The 21,788-nt window shown below is 38.5% G+C and overlaps 1 protein-coding gene across 11 annotated transcripts in view; it reads right to left on the bottom strand.

Moving 5' to 3' along the window:
* The window catches only part of Ubr4 (ubiquitin protein ligase E3 component n-recognin 4), a 127,178-nt gene that overhangs the window by 100,621 nt on the left and 4,769 nt on the right, over positions 1–21,788 (bottom strand). For all 11 annotated transcript variants that reach the window (XM_058571102.1, XM_058571110.1, XM_058571105.1 and 8 more), the window contains exons 2-17: positions 18,962–19,059; positions 17,691–17,794; positions 16,795–16,924; positions 16,549–16,688; positions 15,058–15,160; positions 14,785–14,926; positions 14,331–14,455; positions 11,432–11,556; positions 10,348–10,407; positions 10,066–10,256; positions 7,551–7,650; positions 7,271–7,408; positions 6,471–6,588; positions 5,401–5,588; positions 4,102–4,261; positions 3,901–3,986 (exon numbers count right to left, since the gene is read on the bottom strand). In XM_058571102.1, the coding sequence (XP_058427085.1) occupies positions 3,901–3,986; positions 4,102–4,261; positions 5,401–5,588; positions 6,471–6,588; positions 7,271–7,408; positions 7,551–7,650; positions 10,066–10,256; positions 10,348–10,407; positions 11,432–11,556; positions 14,331–14,455; positions 14,785–14,926; positions 15,058–15,160; positions 16,549–16,688; positions 16,795–16,924; positions 17,691–17,794; positions 18,962–19,059 (2,008 nt within the window). The remainder of the gene's footprint in view (positions 1–3,900; positions 3,987–4,101; positions 4,262–5,400; positions 5,589–6,470; positions 6,589–7,270; positions 7,409–7,550; positions 7,651–10,065; positions 10,257–10,347; positions 10,408–11,431; positions 11,557–14,330; positions 14,456–14,784; positions 14,927–15,057; positions 15,161–16,548; positions 16,689–16,794; positions 16,925–17,690; positions 17,795–18,961; positions 19,060–21,788) is intronic.

The following is a 21,788-nucleotide window of genomic DNA, read 5'->3' as shown; positions in this document are numbered from 1 at the left end:
CTAAAGCTCTGGGCCTCCATTTTCCCCAATATTCATTCTACTACCACACTAATCTTACAAAAACATACTCCAGTGGCTCTCCACTATTTCACCTCCTTTAGGGAATTCAAGACTCCTTAAAATTTGGCCTAATCTATTTTGTATCCTTTCTTACCAAAATGAACCACATTACATCATGAAGTTTCTGAGCCCTGCTAGCACCCTTCCATTTCCTGTGGGGCATTATAACAGCATCCATTCTGCTACTTCAGCTGCTCTGAAGTACTGCCTTCCCACTCCCACAGAACCCCTCACCAAGGCCCTCTTCATTCAACACTCACTCCACTTCCTCCACCTTGACATTCTACAGACTGTATTAAATTGTTGATCTGTGCACCTACCACATTGTATTCCTAGACAACAGGGTTTGTTTGGCCTTTGATTATCTCACAGCACTTAGCAAGGTACTTTGTTCCTTGAGGGTGCTAATAAATACTTATTAAAGAAAGAGTAAACTCAGTGAGACCCTGTCTCTAAATAAAATACAAAATAGGTCTGTGGATGTAGCTCAGTGGTTGTGTGCCTCTGATTTCAATCCCCAGTACCACACCCAAAAAAAAGAAAAAAAGAGTCTAGGGCTGGGTGCAGTGGCACACACTGCTTATCCCAGAGGCTTAGGAGGCTGAGGCTGGAGGATTGCAAGTTTAAGGCCGGCGTCAGCAATTTAATGAGGCCCTTATCAACTTAGTGAGACCCTGTCTCAAAATAAAAAATAAACCAGGTGCGGTGGCGCACGCCTGTAATCCTAGCAGCTCAGAAGGCTGAGGCAGGAGGATCATAAATTCAAAGCCAGCTTCAGCAACTTAGCAAGGCACTCAGCAAGGGCTGGTGATATGGCTTAGTGGTTAAGCACCCCTGTGTTCAATCCTCACTACCAAAAAAATTAAAACATAAAAAATAAAAGGGCTGAGGATGTAGCTTAGTACTGAAGTACACTGGGTTAAATCCCTAGTACCAACATAAAAAGAAGAAGAATCTAGGAAGACAGCCTTCCAACAAAGGACATCCTACAATCTAGCAATCCCAAAGAGTACTCTGGCTAGCTTACCAGACTGCTTGATTAGAAAAATGTACAATAAGAACAAGTAAATGCCAAGTAAATGTTCTCCCACAAACTTTCAGCAGAAAGTCTACCTTCAAAGATATTCAAACACCACTAGTTTTAATTTCTTTTCTAATTAGTGAGTAACTTAACTGGTCTTTCGCAGTCAGAATCAGACTCCTTTAATGTCCTGACAGCCAAAGACCAAGTTTAAGACTTAACTTCTTTACATTTACTCTCACAGATTGGGTACATTTTCAGTTTCCTTGAAGGATGCTGTGTGTATTGTCTTGCCACGGAAGTCAGGCACCTGAGTAAAGATGTGTTTCACATTACTCTAAAGAAATAACACCCAGGGGTGGGAGTTGTAGCTCAACAATAGAGTGCTTGCCTTGTATTGTGAGTCACTATATTCGATTCCAGCACCACATAAAAATAAGCAAATAAAATAAAGGTCCACCAACAACTAAAAAAAAATACTTAAAAAAAGAAAAAGAAAGAAAGAATATCTAAGTAGGAAAGGAATTCAACAGCAGATAGATTAAACCAATTATCCTTCACTTTCTTCCATCACAGAAAAGAAGCCTGGGGGAAGAACCTGAAGTCCCATGTTTGGAGATGGAATGAAAAGGGAGATTTGACGATTTCCTTTGCCATAATGTAAGTAGTTGGGGCAACCAGACTGCATGTCCACACAAGGCCTGTAGTTATTTTTAAAATGACAAGAGGATAATGTTATTACAGGAATCTTAAGAACTCCTCTAGAGAAAAATATTTCTTCCCTATTCTTTGGGCAAGTTTAGGCAGGCAAAGATTACATCTGTGAACTTTGAAACTTCCCTAAATAAACCTGATCTAGGAAAGGAGCTACTAACTTTGGAAGTGCACCTGTATGTCTAGGAGGACACTGTGGGCTGTATGCTAACTGAAGTATTTCCTTTGTCTTAGGTCAACAACCTCTCAACTCAATTTGTTTCCTGCCAACATAAATTTTTCATTTAGGGGATGGGGCTGTAGCTCAGCAGCAGAGCATTTGCCTAGCATGTGTGATCACTGGGTTCGATGTTGTCAGCACCACATAAAAAATAAACAAATAGGGCTGGGGTTGTGGCTCAGCGGTAGAGCACTCGCCTCGAACATTCGAAGCTCTGGGTTCGATCCTCAGCACCACATAAATAAATAAAATAAAGATGTTGTGTTCAACTACAGCTTAAAATAAATAAATATTAAAAATAAATAAAAAAACAAATATAATAAAGGCATTCTGTCCATCTACAACCACTAAAAAATTATTTTTAATAATAAATAATAAATTTTCATTTAAAGTAAGTATAAGTAACCCTCCCCACCTGTGCTACAGGTGCAACCACGCAAACACTTTACCACTAGACCATTGAGCCATGCCCACAGCCCACATAACCACATTTTTAAATAACAAAATATATTAAGAAATGGCTCAAAATAAAGCTTCCTGGATATTGTCCCTTTCAGAACAAATGACAGGTTCTTAAATTTTATCTTGATTCTGAGAATCTCCTACAATAATCCTAAGAGTAACATTTTTCAAAATACACTCAGGACACATAATTGGAGACCGACCTAATTAAATTCTACTGAGAGAGGCGGGTATAGGTTAACTAAGAATCTGCATTATTTTTGTATTTTAAGGCACTAGAGATTGAACCCTAGGTCTTGTCTTGCACATGCTAAGGCAAGCACTCCACTACTGAGCTGCACACCCAGCCCTGGATCTGCATTTTCAATAAGCGTATCCAGGAATCCTTATAGACTCTGACTATACTAAGAAAATTATCATCAAAATGTTAGGGAAAAAATGTGAAACCACATGATTTCATATATCACTGATGGTAGTAAAAACAGTTGCAGCTACTTTAGAGAACTTGTCTTGGGTCTTGTGTGCTGATGGTCATACCTTGTATAACCTGGCAATTGTGCTCCTAATTATATTCCCGAAAGAATCACTGTCCCTATATATAATAGGGGATCTTTATATAAGAAAAATTGTAGCAACAGCAAGAGTAGCAATAAAACCCGGACATAATTCAAATGAACTTTAGTGGAAGAGGATAGGAGAGGAAAAAGCTGGTACAGTCACAAACAATAGAAAATCATACAGCAGTTCAAACAAAAACTATAGAAATATACAACAATACAGGTGAATCCTGGCAATGCAATACTATATAATATTGAGAAAAGATTGCATAGAGCATGCCGTCACTTGCTATAAAGTTAAAAACAATTTTTTTTTAATTTAAGGAATATAGACATATATGGATTTAGGAAAATGAGAAACTTGAGATTTAAGATTCAAAACATCAGCAACCTCAGTGGAGACAGAACTATAAGATTAAAACTTCACAGTAATGATTTTGCAAATAAGTGTATTTGAGAATATCTACCTCCTATATTTGACTGATCTTTTAAAATGCATTTTAATTTGTATTTATCCCATTACTAATTATAATATTTTTTCCCTGTTTCTTGGTCATTTATATTTCTTTTTTTATAAATGGCCTTCTTGTATATTTTGTCTGCTTTTCTATAGGCATAATCATTAGGGGTTTGTTTTTATTGTTTTCACTTTTCTTTAAGCTTACTCATTTGGAGGGAAAGGATACATTTTCTTTTTCTGGAAATGGTCCTATATAAGGCACAGGAAACATAATAGAATAATCTCCCAGTGCTCTTTCCAGCAGGGTAATTCAAGGACAAAACATTCTTTAACAATGGGAACAACTGTATCCCATAGGAGCCGGTGTAAAGAACGCCTGGCCTCACAAGCCACAGTGCACACAAACCTGCAGGTTGGGAGACTGAAGGTCAGAAGTCACCAGAGAGTGGTTGAAGTGATAGAGAGCAGCAGCAAACTCTTCATCTGATGAACCTTAAGAAAGATGGGAAGCCAGTTACTCAAGCAGCTATGTGATGTATCACAAACACCCTGCCAACAGCCAAACTCCACAATAAAACTCCGCCCAGCATAGAATCTGCCTACTAACCCTTCAGTCCATCTTTGTCCACCTCCTTGATGATACTAGCCAGAGTGGCCATATGGTGTTCTGAAAGAGACACACTCAAATAGTTTCGGATGAAATTGTTCCGAGAGTTCAACATGGAAGAGGTAATGAAGTTCAAAATGTTGGAAGCCAGACCTAAGAACTAAAAGGAACACAAAACCATTCATTATCAGGATCATAAGCCCTGAGTTCTTACAAACCCTGAATATAAAAAGGAAATATGCCCATAGGTCTCATGCAATAAACACAATGAACTAAAGAATCAGATTTTAAACTACTTCCTAAGTTTATTTATAAGACTCTTTCCTATGTAATTCCACCAACTACATAAAATAGTATGCTAATGTAATACAACAGACTTCAGAATATATTCTATAAAGATACAGGATTTCCAACTACTAACGCATTTCCTTTTTTTCTTGAAGGGCCTTTGTCCAGCTCTAGAAATTATTGATAGAGTGAATTCTGAAACCCATACTAATGATTATTACACATATGTAAAATTTCTGACTCTTTACTTCTCTATTAAAATTAATTTCAATTACTGAATAAATATTTATGTTCATAACCTTAAATAGTGTGTAAACTGTATGAAACTAAGAACTGTATCTAAGTCACTGACAAATTATCAGAACAGGGCTGACATATAGTAGATAATCAAGAAATACTGGCTAAACCAATATTTACAAAGTACATATGTCAGACCTATGCTAAAGGTTTTTCAAATATTTTCCCCCAACATACTTAGAGGCAGGTACAATCATTCCCATATAAGGAGACAAAAAAAATGTTTTTTTTTTTTTTTGGTACCAGGGATTGAACCCAGAGGTACTTAAACACTGAGCCATATCCCTAGACCGTTTTTTTATATTTTATTTAGAGACAGGGTCTCATTGAATTGCTTAGGGCCACATTAAGTTGCTGAGGCTGGCTTTGAACTCACGATCCTCCTGCCTCAGCCTCCAAAGCCACTGGGATTACAGGTAACAAAATGTTTTAAAGCTTGAAGTAGTTCAGATTCTTGCCTGGAGTCACTGAGTGGTAGAAGGATTCAAACCCAGTTCTGTCTATTCTACAGGCTGTGCTAATAACTATCCATCAGAGAAACAATACCAGAAGTACAAATTATTTAATGAAACATAATTAATACACATAAATTCTAAGCAAAACTATATTTAAATGCTAGTCATCTAACCTATGTTTTTTTAGTTCAAATGATCTGATTATCACAGTCATTCCACTCAAATCCCCTCCCACTAAACCTCAAAAATCCACTCTTACCAACTCAGGATCTTTGCGACTAGCCAAAATATTGCCCTTCTCACCAGGGGCCTGCTTACTGGGGCTTTTAACTCTAGGAGAGCTCTCCAGTGGAGGGGGTGGGGGAGGGGGTGGAGGTGCCACTTTTTCTTTACTGGGGGAGATGGTCTCCTCAAACCACTGGCCCAAAATAGGTTCACTGTCATCATCTGAATAGAGAAAGAGAAAGCAACAAAAAAACGTTTTTCTTCTAAATCAAAAATCACAAGGATATCCTGATCATAGAAGTGGCTACAAAGTACATAAATTTGTCAAAACTTCTCTAAAGGTATACATAAAATGAGAGTATTTTATAGTATGTAAGTTATATCTCAATAACATTAAATTTTTTAAAAGGAGCCCAACAAGGAGAAATAATTTTGATTTTTTTAAAAAAATATTTTTTAGTTGTGATGGACCTTTATTTTTTATTTATTTATATGTGGTGCTGAGAATCAAAGCCAGTGCCTCACACATGCTAGGCAAGCACTCTTCCACTGAGCTACATACAACTCCAGTCCCAATTTTGCTTTATTTTACTGATAACAAGTCAAATATTTTACAAGTGGAAATTTATATTTGTCTTTTCAAATGTAAACCCTAAGATAAGAATCACACCTCTCTCGATATCTCCCACTGCTCTCATAGACTTAGCGGTGGAGAGCAAGGCAGAAGGGACTATCAGGCCTGTTGTACATCAGACTCTCCAGTTCCTCCCCTGAATTGCCCCACTAGAAACCTATGAACAACAGCCAAACCAAGTACCTCAGATGTGACATTTAGAGTTGCACTAAGAAAGCTATAAGCAGAGGTCACACAACAGGGGTCAACACAGATTTTGGCGGAAAAGGCACAATGTGAGCTTAGCTGAAAGTAGCATTCCTCATTCATTCTTCAATGCTCAACTTGCTCTTATTAAATATCATATCATCTTTGATAGCACATAAAAGCAAGGTTCAAAACAGGTAAGTGAAAACAAAATGGTAATCAAGGAACTATGTAATCTGCTGCACTCTGTAACTAAACTGGGAGAGAAAAGGAGAGGCCTGTACCTTGGCTGCTGTCCTCCTCTGTGCTACTGAAGTCATCCTCATAGTAGGTGTTGGAGTCGGTGGAGGCGCTGGCATCACTGCTCATGGAACCCTTCCTCTGCCGCTGCAGGACACATGCCTAGAACGACGAGATTTCCGTAATTGGCAATTACAAAAACAGGGCCATTCTACTTAATCTTATTCACCACATGAAGCGTTTTCTCCATATGTCATTTTTTTTTTAATCCAAGAGTATTAGACTTTCTGGTCTGTTCCTGCTCTGAGGATCATGCCCAGTAATGTTAGGGAATACGTGGTCTCCACTCTCACATGGCTTAGTTGACTGATGAATAGATGTTCTAAGAAGGAAAAGATGTAGGGAACAGCTTGTATTTGGCAAATAGGTATTTCTGTAGCTACAGCGCCCATGCAAATGGTGGAACCTCAAGGGACAGTTGGTGGCAATAACAGATATGGTCTAATTAAATTACATAAAGTTAAATTGAAGTTAGGCATAGCACACGCCTGTAATCTCAGTGACCTGGGAGGTTGAGGAGGAAAGATCACAAGTTCAAGACTAGCCTCAGCCTCTTGGCAAGACTCTGTCTCAAAATAAGAAATATAAAAACAGGGCAGCTAAGTGGTAAAGAGCCTCTGGGTTCAATCTGTGGTACCAAAAAAAAAAAAAAAAAATCCTCTCCTTTTCAAAACTATTACCACAAATTTGGGTTTTTATAGATGATAGTGTAGAGTGAATCTTATTCATTTTGAGAAGGGTATATGAGTTCTTTCAAAATAGCAATGGTTCGATTTCCACTCACCTTTCTGTAAGAAGTTGAGAGCAATGTCAAGAGCAGGTTCGTCAGTGGGACAGAGTCAATGAGCCTCTGAATCCTTTGTATGGAAGAGCTCTGGGCCATAATGTTCAAGACAGCAGGGGGACCATCTGTATCCCAACCCTGAAAATATCAATATCAAAGGGAAATTAATGATATGACTTAGCCAGAAAAAAATAATAACCTGTGTTAATAGATCAAGCTAGCTGACCCCAAAGTGGATCTAGCACTTGATATGCTGATTCCAAGAGAATAACCTCCTCACCTTATAAAGAGCCTCCACTTGCAGGTCTTGAAATAGAGATGTTAACAGCTTGATGGCATGGTTTGCCAATATCACTGAGAGTACTCCAAATCCCTGATGCCTACACAAAGAAAAATCAAAACACAACCTTTACATAATTAACAATCAATTACAGTCTCTAAAATGGTATATCTTGTCATTCTGGGATCTTAGATCCCTTGGAGGCTCTATGGACCTCCCCCACACTCCAAAAAATTGTACATACACAAAAAAAATGGCATTTAAACAGAAACACAGTCTCTTGAAGCCCATCCATGGACTGCAAAAGGATCTGCAGGCATGATGGCAAGAATTCCTGGACTAGAAGAAACTCAAATCCATAGATTTTTTGGAATTTAAACTCCCAATTCAAAGCCATGATGTTCATATAAAAATACCAACATTTAAGTGTTAACTGGACTTTTAAAGAATCCTTCTTTTTTGGAAGAAAAAGATTAAAATTACCAACTTATGTAAAATATCTGGGAACAAACCAAAGAGAATAAAAAGTTTTATATAACATTTGAATAAAACCTTCTATATGCCCAAAATGTTCACATGACAAAGGGTTTACTTATCAAATATACAACAATCCATGTAAATTAATAAGAAAAAAAGAGAAAACCAAAGAGGAAAACTGAAGCAAAGGACATAAGGCAGTATACAAAAGAAACCCAAATGACCAATAAATCAGTGAAAAGAAAGAAAACCACACTAGTAATCAAAGATATAAACATTTTTTTTTCTTTTCCCTTCAGATCTCGGCTCCCTAATTTTTTTTTTTTTTTTTTTTGGCAAAATATTTTAAAATTTAAAATATTTGTGTCCTTTATCATCACAATTGAACTTCAAAGAATTTACTCCAAGGAGACAAACAAGTTCCCAAAAACTTACATTTCAGGGGCTGGGGATATAGCTCAGTTGGTAGAATGCTTGCCTTGCATGCACAAGGCCCTGGGTTCAATCCCAGCACCACCAAAAAAGATTTACATTTCAGGAGGTTTACCAAGAAGCATGATTTATTCCTGGGCATGGTGGCTCATGACTGTAATCCCAGCAACTCAGGAAACTGAGGCAGATGAATCACAAACTCAATGCCAGCCTTGGCAATTTAGGAAGATACTGTCTCAAAGAAAAAGGACTGTGGGTATAGCTCAATGGTAAGAGAGCCCTTGGGTTCAATGCCTAATACTTAAAAAAGGGGGGGAAAAATTATCAGAACAATAAATCTGGCACAATCTAAGTATAAATCACTAAGGAAATTAGTCAATTACCAATTTGATATAATTACTTAGTAAAATACTGCCCATCATTAACAAATCACATAGAATAATAACTAGCTTCCTGCAGTTCTCCTTCCTTCTATGCTCTTGAAGTCTCATCTTCACACAGCAGCTAGGTCCTCAGATCACCAATAAATCAGGTCACATCTCTCCTGATGAAACCCCTCAGACAGCACTTGTCCCTATATTATTTGGCCACTGGCAATCTCTGTGACGTAATTTTCTACCACTTTCTTAAGTTAATTTCTCCAATCTAGTCACAATGACCTTGTGATTCTCAAAATTGCCAATCACACCTCTGCCTGGAAACTGAACAACTGAACTGAACTGAACCCTGTCACTTCATATATGGTCTCCATGTACCATCTTCAGAGTCCTTTCCAGTTCCATCTCAATTAAAAGAACAGTCATTCATTAATCCCTACTCTGGCTTCTTTCCCTCCACAACACTTACATATGACACTTTACAAGGTGCTTAATGGTATATTTGTTCACTGTTTCTCCAGTTAGAAAACAAATGTCATAAAGGTAAAGGCACTGCTTGTTTAAGTGCTATATCCTCCAAACTCTGTATAATAGAGCTGAGTACATGGTAGGCACTAAAAGAATACATCAAATCCAGAAATGCCTGCGCTTAAAAACTAAATTTTGAACAGCACATGAGTCATATCTCCTCCTTTCATGAAAGGGTGGCAACAGTGACAAATGTTCCAGGAAGCACTCCACCATGAGCGGACGACATCCTCACCCCACAGGTTAAACAGGTGATTGAACACTCACTCTAAGTCAAGAGAGCCATTTTACAACACAAGCACTTCTTTTTTTCTGTTGAACTTGAAAATAATTCTAAAATACACATTACAGATATTTTTCCATCTGACAGATAAGAAAACAGGGTCAAAGAAAACCAGTGACTTATCCAAAATCACACAGCTATAATGCAGAGCTAGTGGACCACGAGCTTTATCTTTATTGTTAAATTCAAACCATGTAGGAAGTTGCATCTTTCTGTTGGAAAGGTTAGGAGAGGCTGCGAGTGCACCTCAGTGGTAGAGCATGTGATTGGTATGTGCAAGGCTCTGGGCTCAATTCCAACACACACACACACACACACACACACACACACTCTAATTCAGAGAGGAGAGAAGTTAGAGCAGCCCCTCAACCAGTGAGATAGCATAACAGGAGTGGCAGTCACAGGAACAGACACATACCCTTTGCCAGGCCCCAGTTTGGGAGAGCCTACTCCTTCTTTTGTACGAGAAAGAATGTCTCTGACTCGGAGGGCAGCCAGCGGGTCTTTCTCTTTCCCCTTATCAGCCAATGCAGTAGGACTGAGGTTCAGTATAAGGAAAAGGCTGTTCAACAAACACCATGCGCCCAGCAACTGGAAGTTCTGGTAGTGCTGTTAAAGAAGGCACAAAACATGAACATGGAGAAGAATTCATACCTTATAGACTATAAGATAGGAACCCAGTAGAGACATGCTTTCTTACCTCACCACCAGCCCGGCGGGAATTGCTTATCGCTTGCCCAATCATGTCATAGATTTCAAGCTGTTCAGTATCAAACACACACAAAAAAAAATATCTCAGCAAGGTGACATATTTCATTATAGATACCAAATCTTAACCTTAATTAATTTAACTTGAAGAGTTAAATATCCACAGGCTATTTTTCAATTAAATTATCCCACCATACATTGCTTGATTTTCACATGGAGCTGAAGCCCAATTTACATTTAGTTTTTTGTCTTTTTTTTTATTTTTGGCGGGAGCAGGCAGATACCAGATTGAACTCAGGGCACTGAGCCACATCCCCAGCCCTATTTTGTATTTTATTTAGAGATAGGGTCTCTCTGAGTTGCTTAGCGCCTCACCATTGCTGAGGCTGGCTTTGAACTCACCATCCTCCTGCCTCAGCCTCTTCAGCCGCTGAGATTACAGGCGTGTGCCACCACACCTAGCCTTACATTTAGTTTATCTTTTTTTTTTTTTTTTTTTTTACATTTCTTTCTCAGGGGTATTTCCTCCATCCAATCTAAAGTAGCACACCAAGCCTGCATCAGATGGCTTTCGATCACCATTCATTCCTTGTATGCAATTATCACTATCTGAAAGCATCTCATTTATTGTGTGCCTCTACTAACTCAGGAGGCTGAGGCAGAAAGATCGTATGTTTGAGGCTGGCCTCATCAATGTAGACCCTGTCTCAAGATAAAAAATAAAAACAACTGGGGATGTAGCTCAGTGGCAGAGCATCCTTGAGTTCAATCCTCAGTACCAGAAAAGAAAAAAGAAAAGAAAGTATATGAACACCTAATAGGCCCACAAATGATTTGCTGAATGAATGAATAATCTTTCATAAAGCCCACTACTACCACAAAGTTGCATGTTTCCTAAAGAGCCAACAAAGGGACACATCTTTGCAAACCAATATGCCAAGGAAATCAGCCTTAGACCTACTACACAAGGAAAGGAATATAGAGAATATCCTAACCCTTGTCCCTGTTGAGGAAAAGGAACTGGCATGCCCCTCATCTGAATGATCAGGATTCCCTATACCCAAAGCTTGGCTTACACATTTCTGGACAATTGTAGCTGCATCACTTTCATAGTCGTCTTCTTTGGAGCTTGTGGACCCTGTCCGTACTTGCTGGGCACTACCCACATGAAGGATGGCCATACAGGTTGCCACACTCACACCTGAAAAAGAACAAGCAGAGATTCCAAAACTGAAAGATAAAACGTATCTCAATTCCATGAATGAGTATTGAAAATAAACTCCATGGGCGGGGGTCATGGTTTAGATGTAGAGTGCTCGCCTACCATGTGTGAGGCACTGGGTTCGATCCTCAGCACCACATAAAAATAAAAATAAAGATATTGCATTTGTCTAAACTAAAAAATTAATATAAAAAAAAAGAAACTCCATAAGGGCAAGACCATAATAAACATAGTCACACCATATAATCCAACGATCACACTCCTATTTACCCAAATAAACAGAAAACTTGCACCCCGCCAACACACACACAAAAAAAAACCCTGCACATTGCAGCTGTACTCATAACTGCCTACAAATGGAAGCAAACAAGATGTCCATCAATGCGGGAATGATAAACAAACTGTGCTGCATCCATACAATAGAACACAAGTCAACAACAAAAAAAGATGAGCTATTAAACCAGAAAAGACATGAAGGAACCTTAAATGCATTTTACCAAGTAAAAGAAGCCAGTATGAAAAGGCTACATACTGTATGATTTTGACTACATGCCACTCTGAGAAAGGACATACAACAGAAATGATAAAAAGGTCAATGGCTACCAAGGATTGGAAAAGAGGGTAAGAGTTAAATAGGTGAAGCACAAGGGATATTCTGAACAGTGAAACTACTCTGTATGATATGATAATGATGGATACATTAACATTATAAATTTGTCAAAAGCCATAGAACTACACAACACAAACAGGGAACCCTACAGGACTAAAGACTTTACTTACACTGTGTCAAACTGATTCATTAATGATGACAAATCTATCATACTTATTTCAGATGTTAACAGGGGAAACTATGCAAGGGGAAAGGAGGTATATGAGAACTCCATATAATCTATTCAAGTTTTCCGTTAACTAAAAGTACTTTAAACAAAATCTGACTTTTCTTCCTTACACCTGTTTTTATTTTTGAGACAGGATCTTGCTATATTGCGCAGACTAGCCTTAAATTCCTGAACTCAAGTGATCCTCCTACCCTCAGTCTCCCAAATAGCTATGACTACAAACAACTATTAATTAACACACCCAGCTAAAATCTGGGTAACTTTTTTAATGAAAAAAAAAATTTAATTTAAGATTTGGAGCTTGGGGCTCAGTGTTAGACCGATTGGCTAGCATATGTGAGACCCTGGGTTCAATCCTCAGCACCACATAAAAATAAATAAAATACAAGGTATTGTGTTCATCTATAAATAAAAATATATAAATTAAAAAAATTTAAGATTATGAACAAAAAAAACCTTGAGCTTTACATGGTATTTCTCAAAAGCATCCAAGCTAAATCTCTCTCCTTAAATCAATCCCAAAGGATCAATTTTCAATAATAAACTAAATCTGAGATATATAATCCAACCATGAATTTTTAAGAAACTTGTCACTGCTGGACGCAGTGGCTCACTGCCGATAATCCCAATGACTCAGGAGACTAAGACAGGAGAATTACAAGTTAGAAGTTTGAGACCCCATCTCAAAAAATAAAAAGGACTGGGCCCTATATACACATATGATTACACTACTGGTGTGACTCTACACCGTGTTCAGCCAGGGGGGAAAAAAGGACTGGGGATGTGGCTCAGTGGTAAAGTGCCTCTGGGGTTCAATTTCTAATACCAAAAAAAAAAAGAAAGCTTTAATCCTTGTCAATTTTAGTTACGTATTGACTAAATGTATTGAGATCCATGTGATAATCAAGAAATTCACTGAAAATCTAAATTAATAAACCTCAAATTAAATATAAGATCAAATCTCACACGCCTCTTTAGCTTTCTATTCTTAAGGCTACTTCTTTAGCTCAGGCCCTAAATGTGTCTTGCCTAAATGAACTGCAAATTCCTCCTAATCCATCTTCCTGCCTCCAATACTTCCCCAGACCAAAATATCCAGTACTCCACTGTCTAAATGTTCTTCCTATAAAATATAACTCATAGGCTCACACACTCCAGAACCTGTTGTCTACTATCTATAGGATATGGTCCAAATGACTTAGTCTGCGTTTTTACATGAACCTCCTTTTGGTCCATCTATACAACCCCCACCAGTACCCACAAAATCCACAGACTTACACACATGCATGCAATGCAATATGTTCTCCCAAATTCCAGAATTCTTTCGGTCCTGTTTTGCCTCTGCCTAGGCGTAGCCAAGGTGAAATCCTATCTGTCTTCTTTTTTAAATTTTTTTTTTGTTTTTTTAGTTATCAATGGATGCTGGCAGCATCCAAGACACCATGGTCAACAGGAAGAAGGGATTTTATGGAAACATAAATAACATTCTTCACATTTATCAACATAAACAGATACCTTCTGTCCCAGTCTCCTTCAAACCTGGTCCGACAGCAAGATTCAATCTCCCTTGAGATTTATATTCTATAAATCTCAGGTATAGAATCCTTATAGGCAAGGATGATATATTATTCATCTTGATATCTCCAAAGTCCTTGTCATTTTGTTCTTCATGCAGTAGATACTTAATATCTACACATACTATGAAATCGAATGTGCATATAACACAATGCCAGCAGTTAAACAGGGTCCTTTACAAAGATTCCTACTGAAACTTTATTTCACCTACATGTGACTAAATTAGAGATTCTCTAGGAGAAGAAATAAGTTAAGGGGGACAAGTACTCAGGATTCTCACGGTTTCCTGAAAGTATATCTGTGTTTAAGAAAATAAGACCAAACATCATAACTTCTCACCTGCATATAGACAACTTAGGCTGAGGACTGTCACTTCTTGTAGACGACAAGGATTAAGAGGTTCCAACACAGGTAGAGAAAGAGCATCCAATGCCATAGTTACATCAATCACCAGTGAATGAAAACTGGAACATAACAGAGAAAAATCAAAGAAGATCAAAGGAATCTCCTGGAACTGCTTGCTTCTATAATTTGGTTTAAAAAAAAAAAAAAATAGCATGCCATAAAAATGAAACAGGTAGCTCTTTTGTTGGGGGGTGGGGGGTGTACCAGGGATTGAACACAGGGGCACTCAGCCTGAGCACCTTACCATTGCTGAGGTTGGCTTTGAACTCATAATCTTCCTGCCTCAGCCTCCCAAGCCTCTGGGATTACAGGCGTGTGCCACAGCACCCGGCTAGAAGTATACCTCTTTTGATTAGAATGTAAAGCACAGCTTGGAGGAGCACCTTACCCATTACGAACAGCTGTGGCATCTGCAACCGTTGCAGGCATGATAAAGAAGGAATTGGCTGATACTGCATCCTGGAACCGATTGATGTAGCGTAGGAAATACGGCAGGTTCAAACACACACGCAGTAGCTTCTCTGAGCCACCTGCATTATGAAAATGCACAACCTCACAAACAAGACTCTGTTTGATGTCTGTTTTCTCCACATGGAAGAAGCATGCTTAACGAGTTTTTGTAAGCACAGAAATCATTTTCCAACAGCAGCAAACGTCTTACCAAGCTCTTGAAGACTAGCCACATTCTGAGCTATAAACACATTCTTGGTTTTGATTGCAGAGGCTTGATCTGTGGATGACTGTTCATCAGTTTCTCCTTCCACCTGAAAAACAACACAGGTCTATCAAAACACTACCACCTGTTCACCTCAATCTGCCCAGCTGTACAAAATGAAAACTGAACAGCAATTCTAGGGATACTCAGACTCTCTTATGATGAGGGTGGGAAATTCCTCACTAATATTGGAAAAAACAGAGATACTTTCCCAAGAGGAGGGGGAAATATCTATTCTATAGCTAACACAGAGTGATGCCTTTTTTTTTTTTTTTTTTTTGGGGGGGGGGGGTACTGGGGATTGAGCCCAGAGAAAATTTGTCACTGGTTACACTGCTAGCCCTTTTTATTTTACTTTTTTAAATTTTGAAACAGAATTTCACCAAATTCTTTAAAGCCTTGCCAAGTTGCTTAGGCTGGCCTTGAACTTACAATCCTCTTGCCTCAGCCTCCCAAATTGCTAGGATTACATGTGTGCACCAACATGCCCAGCTAGAGTGATGCTTTTTACAGAAAATTGTACATGGTCCTTCCCCTGCCCTGGGGACTAAACCCAGGGGCACTTTATCACATTCCTGGTTCTTTTTTTTTTTTTTTGAGACAGGATCTTGCTGAGTATCTCACTAAGTTACTGAGCCTGGCCTCAAACTAGCAATCCTCCCACCTCAGCATCCCAAGTCACTAGGATTATGGGCATGAACCACTATACCCAGCTTCTATATGGTCTTTATGCATTGAAAAATGCCTAGAAGGGCTTGGGATGTGGTTCAAGTGGTAGCACGCTCACCTGGCATGTGTGAGGCACTGGGTTCGATCCTCAGCACCACATAAAAAATAAATAAAATAAAGATATTGTGTCCACCTAAAACTAAAAAATAAATATTAAAAAAAAAAAAGAAAGAAAAATGCCTAGAAGAATGATCATCAAAATAGTAATAACTGGGGCTGGGGTTGTGGCTCAGCAGTAGAGCGCTCGGCTAGCACGTGCAAAGCACTGGGTTCAATCCTCAGCATCACATAAAAATAAAGGCATTGTGTCCAACTACAATTTCAAAAATATTTAAAAAAAAATAATAACAACTGCAGACAGAATCAATTGGCATGAATTTTACTTTCATTGTTTTGTATTCTTTTATTTCTACCGTAGGCATGTGCGGTCATGCAACGGCTTAACAGAGGGAATACATTCTAAAAAATGTATCATTGGACAACTGTGTCATTGTATAAAATCTCAGAGTATACTTAAACTAAGATGGCTATGAGGTCACTAGACGATATAACTTCTCAGGACTATATGGTCCATCCTTGACCAAAATGTTATATGTGGTATGTGACTATCACCTTATATCACAAATACAAAATACATAGTTATTTTTGTTCCAGTATCACCACCTTACCAAATCCCAGAGATGAGGATATTTGGCTGAAGGAACTCACCAGAGCCTGTGGACTGATAGGCGGTGAAGCTACAGTTCTAGGGTTAAAAACTGAGGTCAGCTGGTTCAAAAAATTCATCTGTACCTCCTTCTGCCTCAGCTCAGGGCTTACTGGCGAGGCCAGCTCTTTCTGATCTTCCACTGTAATACAGCAAGAACAAAAAAAGGAGGGTCAGCAGAGTGCCACCAAAAGGCAAAGCTGGCCAAGGAGGTGGCCGTGAACCAGGTCTGGAGAAGGAACACGCACCATCTGAAAGTGTCTTCACTGTTTGTGGCAGCTTGGCAGATTTCATCATTGCTGTAAATGTGATAATTTCAGTTCTATCTAGTCGGCTACAACCAGTGCACAGGCCCTTGATTAGGAGAATCAAGTGTTTCTGAAAAGAAAACAAATTCAAATATGTCTTTCAGGAGATTCTACTCTTTTTGGGAATTCCAACTGGCACAGGGCCAAATTTACGTTCACATAAAGAACTGCAATTTGGGGGGAAGGAAAAAAAAAAAGCAGAGATGCAAAGCTGATGGTCCTCAGACACTACCTTGCCTGCAGATTTGTCTTATTCTCACAGTAATTATTTTTTCCCAATTTGAAGTTATGGTTAAGTTTTTTAAAATGGAAGGTTTCACATACAAATCCAGAATTCTTACAGCTCTCAACAATTCACAAGATATAACCACTTGGAGCCCCCATTTCTACATGGCAATAATCAGACAGAGCCAAATAACAGTTGGTTCCTTTCATTGGCACCTCCAACCTTGTCAACCAGCACATTTCACTCATGTTCTATTACCTGCCTGGCCCCTATAAATATATAAACTTGCAATCCTTGAAAAAGATTCCACAGTCCTATCCACCAAAGGTTGACAAACTACAGCCCCAATTCAGCCCACTTCCTGTTTTTTTTTAAATAAAGTTTAACGGAATGCAGCCATATTCGTTCATTTACATATTGTCTATGGCTGTGTTCACAGTACAAGGGCACAGCTGACTAGCTGCAATAATTACCATAGAGTCCACAAATTATTTATTATTCAATTACAGAGTTTTAGCAACCTCTGCTCTATGCCATCCATTTTCCATCAAACCCACTAATCACAATCCTACTTCAAAATAAGGGCCAGAAAGAGACGCATCACTCTCACCTGGGACACAGCACAAGCCTCATCTGGATTTTCAAGACGCAGGAGAGAAAACTCAATTAGGACTTTACAGGCTGCTGCCACCGACTGAAGTTGATTCCGGGGAACTGAGAAAGTAATAAACCTTACTTAATCTGACTGCTCAGCCTCACAGTCAATAAGCCAAACAAAACAAATATTGAGCTCTGTATGTTCAACATTCCCAATATCATTCCATGAAAATAATTATTCATAACCAACAAGCCAAGGAGTGAAGGCATTTTGGCATTGATAACCATCAACTGCTTATAGATCCATTCATCTTACACTCAATGGAAATTAAAATAATGATAATGAAATATGTTACACTAAGTGCCAAGTACTTCAAATGATATTAGCTTATTTAATCCTTAGACAAAACCTATAAGGCAGGTATTATTTTCCCCTCCCATTTCTAATAAACTAGCAAACTAACATACAGAGAGGTTAAGTGGCTTGCCCATCACATTCAAATTAAGAATTCTGCCTCTTGAGTTTATGCTCCTGACCATGAGAGTAACCGCCTCTCTTTTCCCACAAGTTCTAAATGACTTTTTTACACAGTTTCTTCAAGCTAAAGTAGTTTTTCCAGCAGCAGTCAGTCCTATATACAATAAACAGCACTGGACACAGATTATTCAATGGCTCTACGATTCCTTTTAGTTTATTTGCTTAGCCAATTATTCAAGTAATAAATAACTAGAATTCTTCAGAACTATTCAATTTAGTATAAAAATAAACTAAAAATGCAAAAGTTCAGAAATAACATAAAATAGGGCTTGGTCCCTCTGAGGGTAGGAAATTTCAGAAAATGAGGAACTGAAGATGAACTCTTTTCATAAACCAGAGAACACAAGAGGAGAATTCACATTCTCACCAAAACCAACAAGAAACAAAGTCTAACCTGTGCATACAGGCTAGTAGTTAATTTATGGGGGTACCAATATCCCCCTAAAAATTCACACACCAGGAATTAAATGTGTGAAATCAGTAAAATACTTCTGATTGAGAAAGAAAGGAAGATCAACTTAATGGTTACAAAGCGGATGCTGAAGCATAGTAGCTTTTAAAGGCCACTCCGCTGGCTTAGGTAAGGGAGCCTGGCACAGCTGACAATAGTCTCCACTCCTCAGCAGACAGCTTAGGAGTACTAAAACACAGACCTCATTAACAACTTGTTGGGATGATCTGACAAGAGGATAAACAATCCCCCTATTCACAAGCTCTCGAGGGAGTGACAAGAGTGGAATACTTACTGAGGCTGCAAACTGTTGTAATATAGTGTGTGGAAAGCGCAACAAAAGAGGAGTAGAAGGGCTCGTACTGCTTCTCGTGGTGCAGGATTTCTGACTCACTGTAAAGAAAACAAATGCAGCCGACATTTACTGAGTGCCTACTATGTGCCATACATCCCTTTATAGGAATTACTTCATTTAATCCTTTTCAGCAGCTCTACATGGTAGGTAGTATTCTCCATATTCAAGATTTGGAGCTGAGGATGTGGCTCAGTGGTAGAGCACTTGCCTGAGGCCCTGGGTTTAACATCATTAAAAAAAAAAAAAAATCGGGAAGGTGAAGCTTATTAGAATTAAGTATCTTGTTCAAGGTATCAGGCTTAGTAAGAAGCAGAGAATAATAAACAGAAAACATTTTCTAACTCATTTAGAACTAAAGATACACAAGTAAAAATATAACAGGATGCCAGTCTATCCTATATTATTGATTGGCAAAGACCAAAAGCTAATAACATCATTGATGACCAACAAAAGTGGGCAGACCAGAACACTCAAGATACTGTTAGCAGAGCTGGGAATGGTGGTACACACCTGTAATCCCAGCAACTCGTTATGTTCAAAGCCAGCCTCAGCAACTTAGTGAGGTCCTAGGCAATGTGGCAAGACCCTGCCTCAAAATAAAAAGTAAAAAGGGGTAGGCATGTCACTCAATGGTCAAGCACCCCTGAGTTCAACCCCAGCACCAAACCAATAAATAAATAAATAAATAAATAAAAAGATAGTGGAAGAATAGATTAAAGTAACTCATCTTGAAGACCACTAGCAGCCCAGAATTCAGTAACTTGAAAAGAATCAATTCAAGGTTAAGGAAAAAGTTACAAAAATAAATATATAAACATACAAATAAATTTATATTTATATATTTTTTAATTAAGTTAAATCCTCTGATCTGGGCTGAGGTTGTGGCTCAGTGGTAGAGCACTTGCCCAGCATCTGTGAGGCACTGTGTTCAATCATCAGCCCCACGCACACTAAAAATAAGTAAATATATAAATACATAAAATAAAGGTCCATCTACAACCAAGACTCTAAAAAAAAAAAAAAAAAATCCTGAGTAAAAATTCAAAATTCACTACCAGAATATGAGAACATTTTCCCTACTCCACACGCCCCACCACCACCCAAGGGAGCTAAAGTTAGATCACAACAGATTTGGTGATTTTCGAACCACATTCCTCATCATTAGCTGAGGAAAGGCCCTATTCTGTGAGAATCTGAAGCCCAACTAGTTCTAAAAGCTAGATACAATGAAGTTGTTTTCTCTATGAAGTCAGATGTTACTCTAGAGAATAAGAAACACAGAACAAAGAGTAAAATGTATCTTATTTATGGAAAGAGCAGAGCTATATGGTCAATAATTTCCTTAGTAAATTCATCCCCAGCAAGAAGTATTAGCCTAGGAAGGGAAACATAAACAGCTAGGATTCTATTCACTGCCAGCAAGAGTATTCGCTTGCAAAATGAACGTAGAAGCCAAAAACACAAGTCAATGTTTGGAAGGCGCTGATGTGAGTGATGAATCACCTCAAGCAACACTGAAGAGTCTGGCATTACAAGGACTTTGTTATTTGGAGATTTATCAAGGATTAAGTGGGTATTTATCAAAGATTAGTCCTTTATTTTAGAACAGCTACTTCATCAAGAGAAAAAATATGGAACACCTATGATATACAAGGATCTTCCTGTCCACCAAGGATCATTTTTCCCTACTTGTTATGATAATTATAACAGAAGAAACAAGCAGATGAAATGGAACATGCTTTGTAACCTCAACAATTTCAGAGGCTGAGGCAGGAGAACTGTAAATTCAAAGCCAGTCTCAGCAATTTAACAAGACTCTGTCTCAAAATAAAAAGTAAAGTGTTGGGGTTATAACTTTGAGCATCCCTGGGTTCAATTCCAACACCCCATTCCCCCAAAAGGAGTTTGAAATACCAGGTGTGGTGGTCCACATCTATAATCCCACATACACGGGAGGCAGAAAGATTGCAAGTTGAAAGTCAACCTGTGAAACTCAGTGAGACCCTGTATCAAAATAAAATTTTTAAAAATAGCTAGGCATGTAAGTTCACAGGAAGAATGCTCCTGGGTTCAATCCCTCACACCACCAAAAAACACAAAACAAAAACAAAGTTTACTAAGCAGCACTCAAAATTCCTGTTGACCAGCTCATTTATAACTCATATACTCAGCAGAAAACTACTAGATCCCCTTGCTTCTCCCTTATGTACTTAGTTTTTCCTTCACTTCCATTTCCTTTCTTATTCACTGTCCTAAGGTATTCCTGCTCCATAATTTGATGTGCTTTACTGAGTCATTTACCTCCACTGCTTTATTTTAAAAACTCAGAGCTGCTTACCCCCACATTTTTCAGCTGAACAGGTTTACCAAATCCAGGGGGAAGACTGCCCACCCAAAGGATGGAACTCATTCTGTGCTTTCACTCCCATTCTGGTAATGAAATGCATTCTAAATAACATAGCAATAAACTCATTTAGGTGCCTGGCAATGTCGGACATTATTTTTGTTTCATTTCGGGGGAGGACTGAACCTAGGGACTTGTGGATCCCGTTGAGACTTAACAAACTTCTTCCCCTAGAAATATACAACAGTCTTATTTCAATAAGGAAACAGAAGAACAATGGCAGAGGAAATATGGAGCCCTCTTGACCTCCACTTATAATCTGTTTAGGGTAACTAAGGATTAGTTTTTAAAAGACTTGAAGGACAGTAGAAAAGCACTGTGCGTGGCACTGTCACTTTTTTGAGAAAAGGTCTCACTATATTG

This window comes from Marmota monax, unplaced genomic scaffold (assembly GCF_021218885.2).
Source record: "Marmota monax isolate L192 unplaced genomic scaffold, Marmota_monax_Labrador192_F-V1.1 WCK01_AAM20220418_F8-fsc00008, whole genome shotgun sequence".
Lineage (NCBI taxonomy): Eukaryota > Metazoa > Chordata > Mammalia > Rodentia > Sciuridae > Marmota > Marmota monax.
The sequence above is the reverse complement of the archived record's forward strand: the minus strand, read 5'-3'. Positions and strand labels throughout refer to the sequence as shown.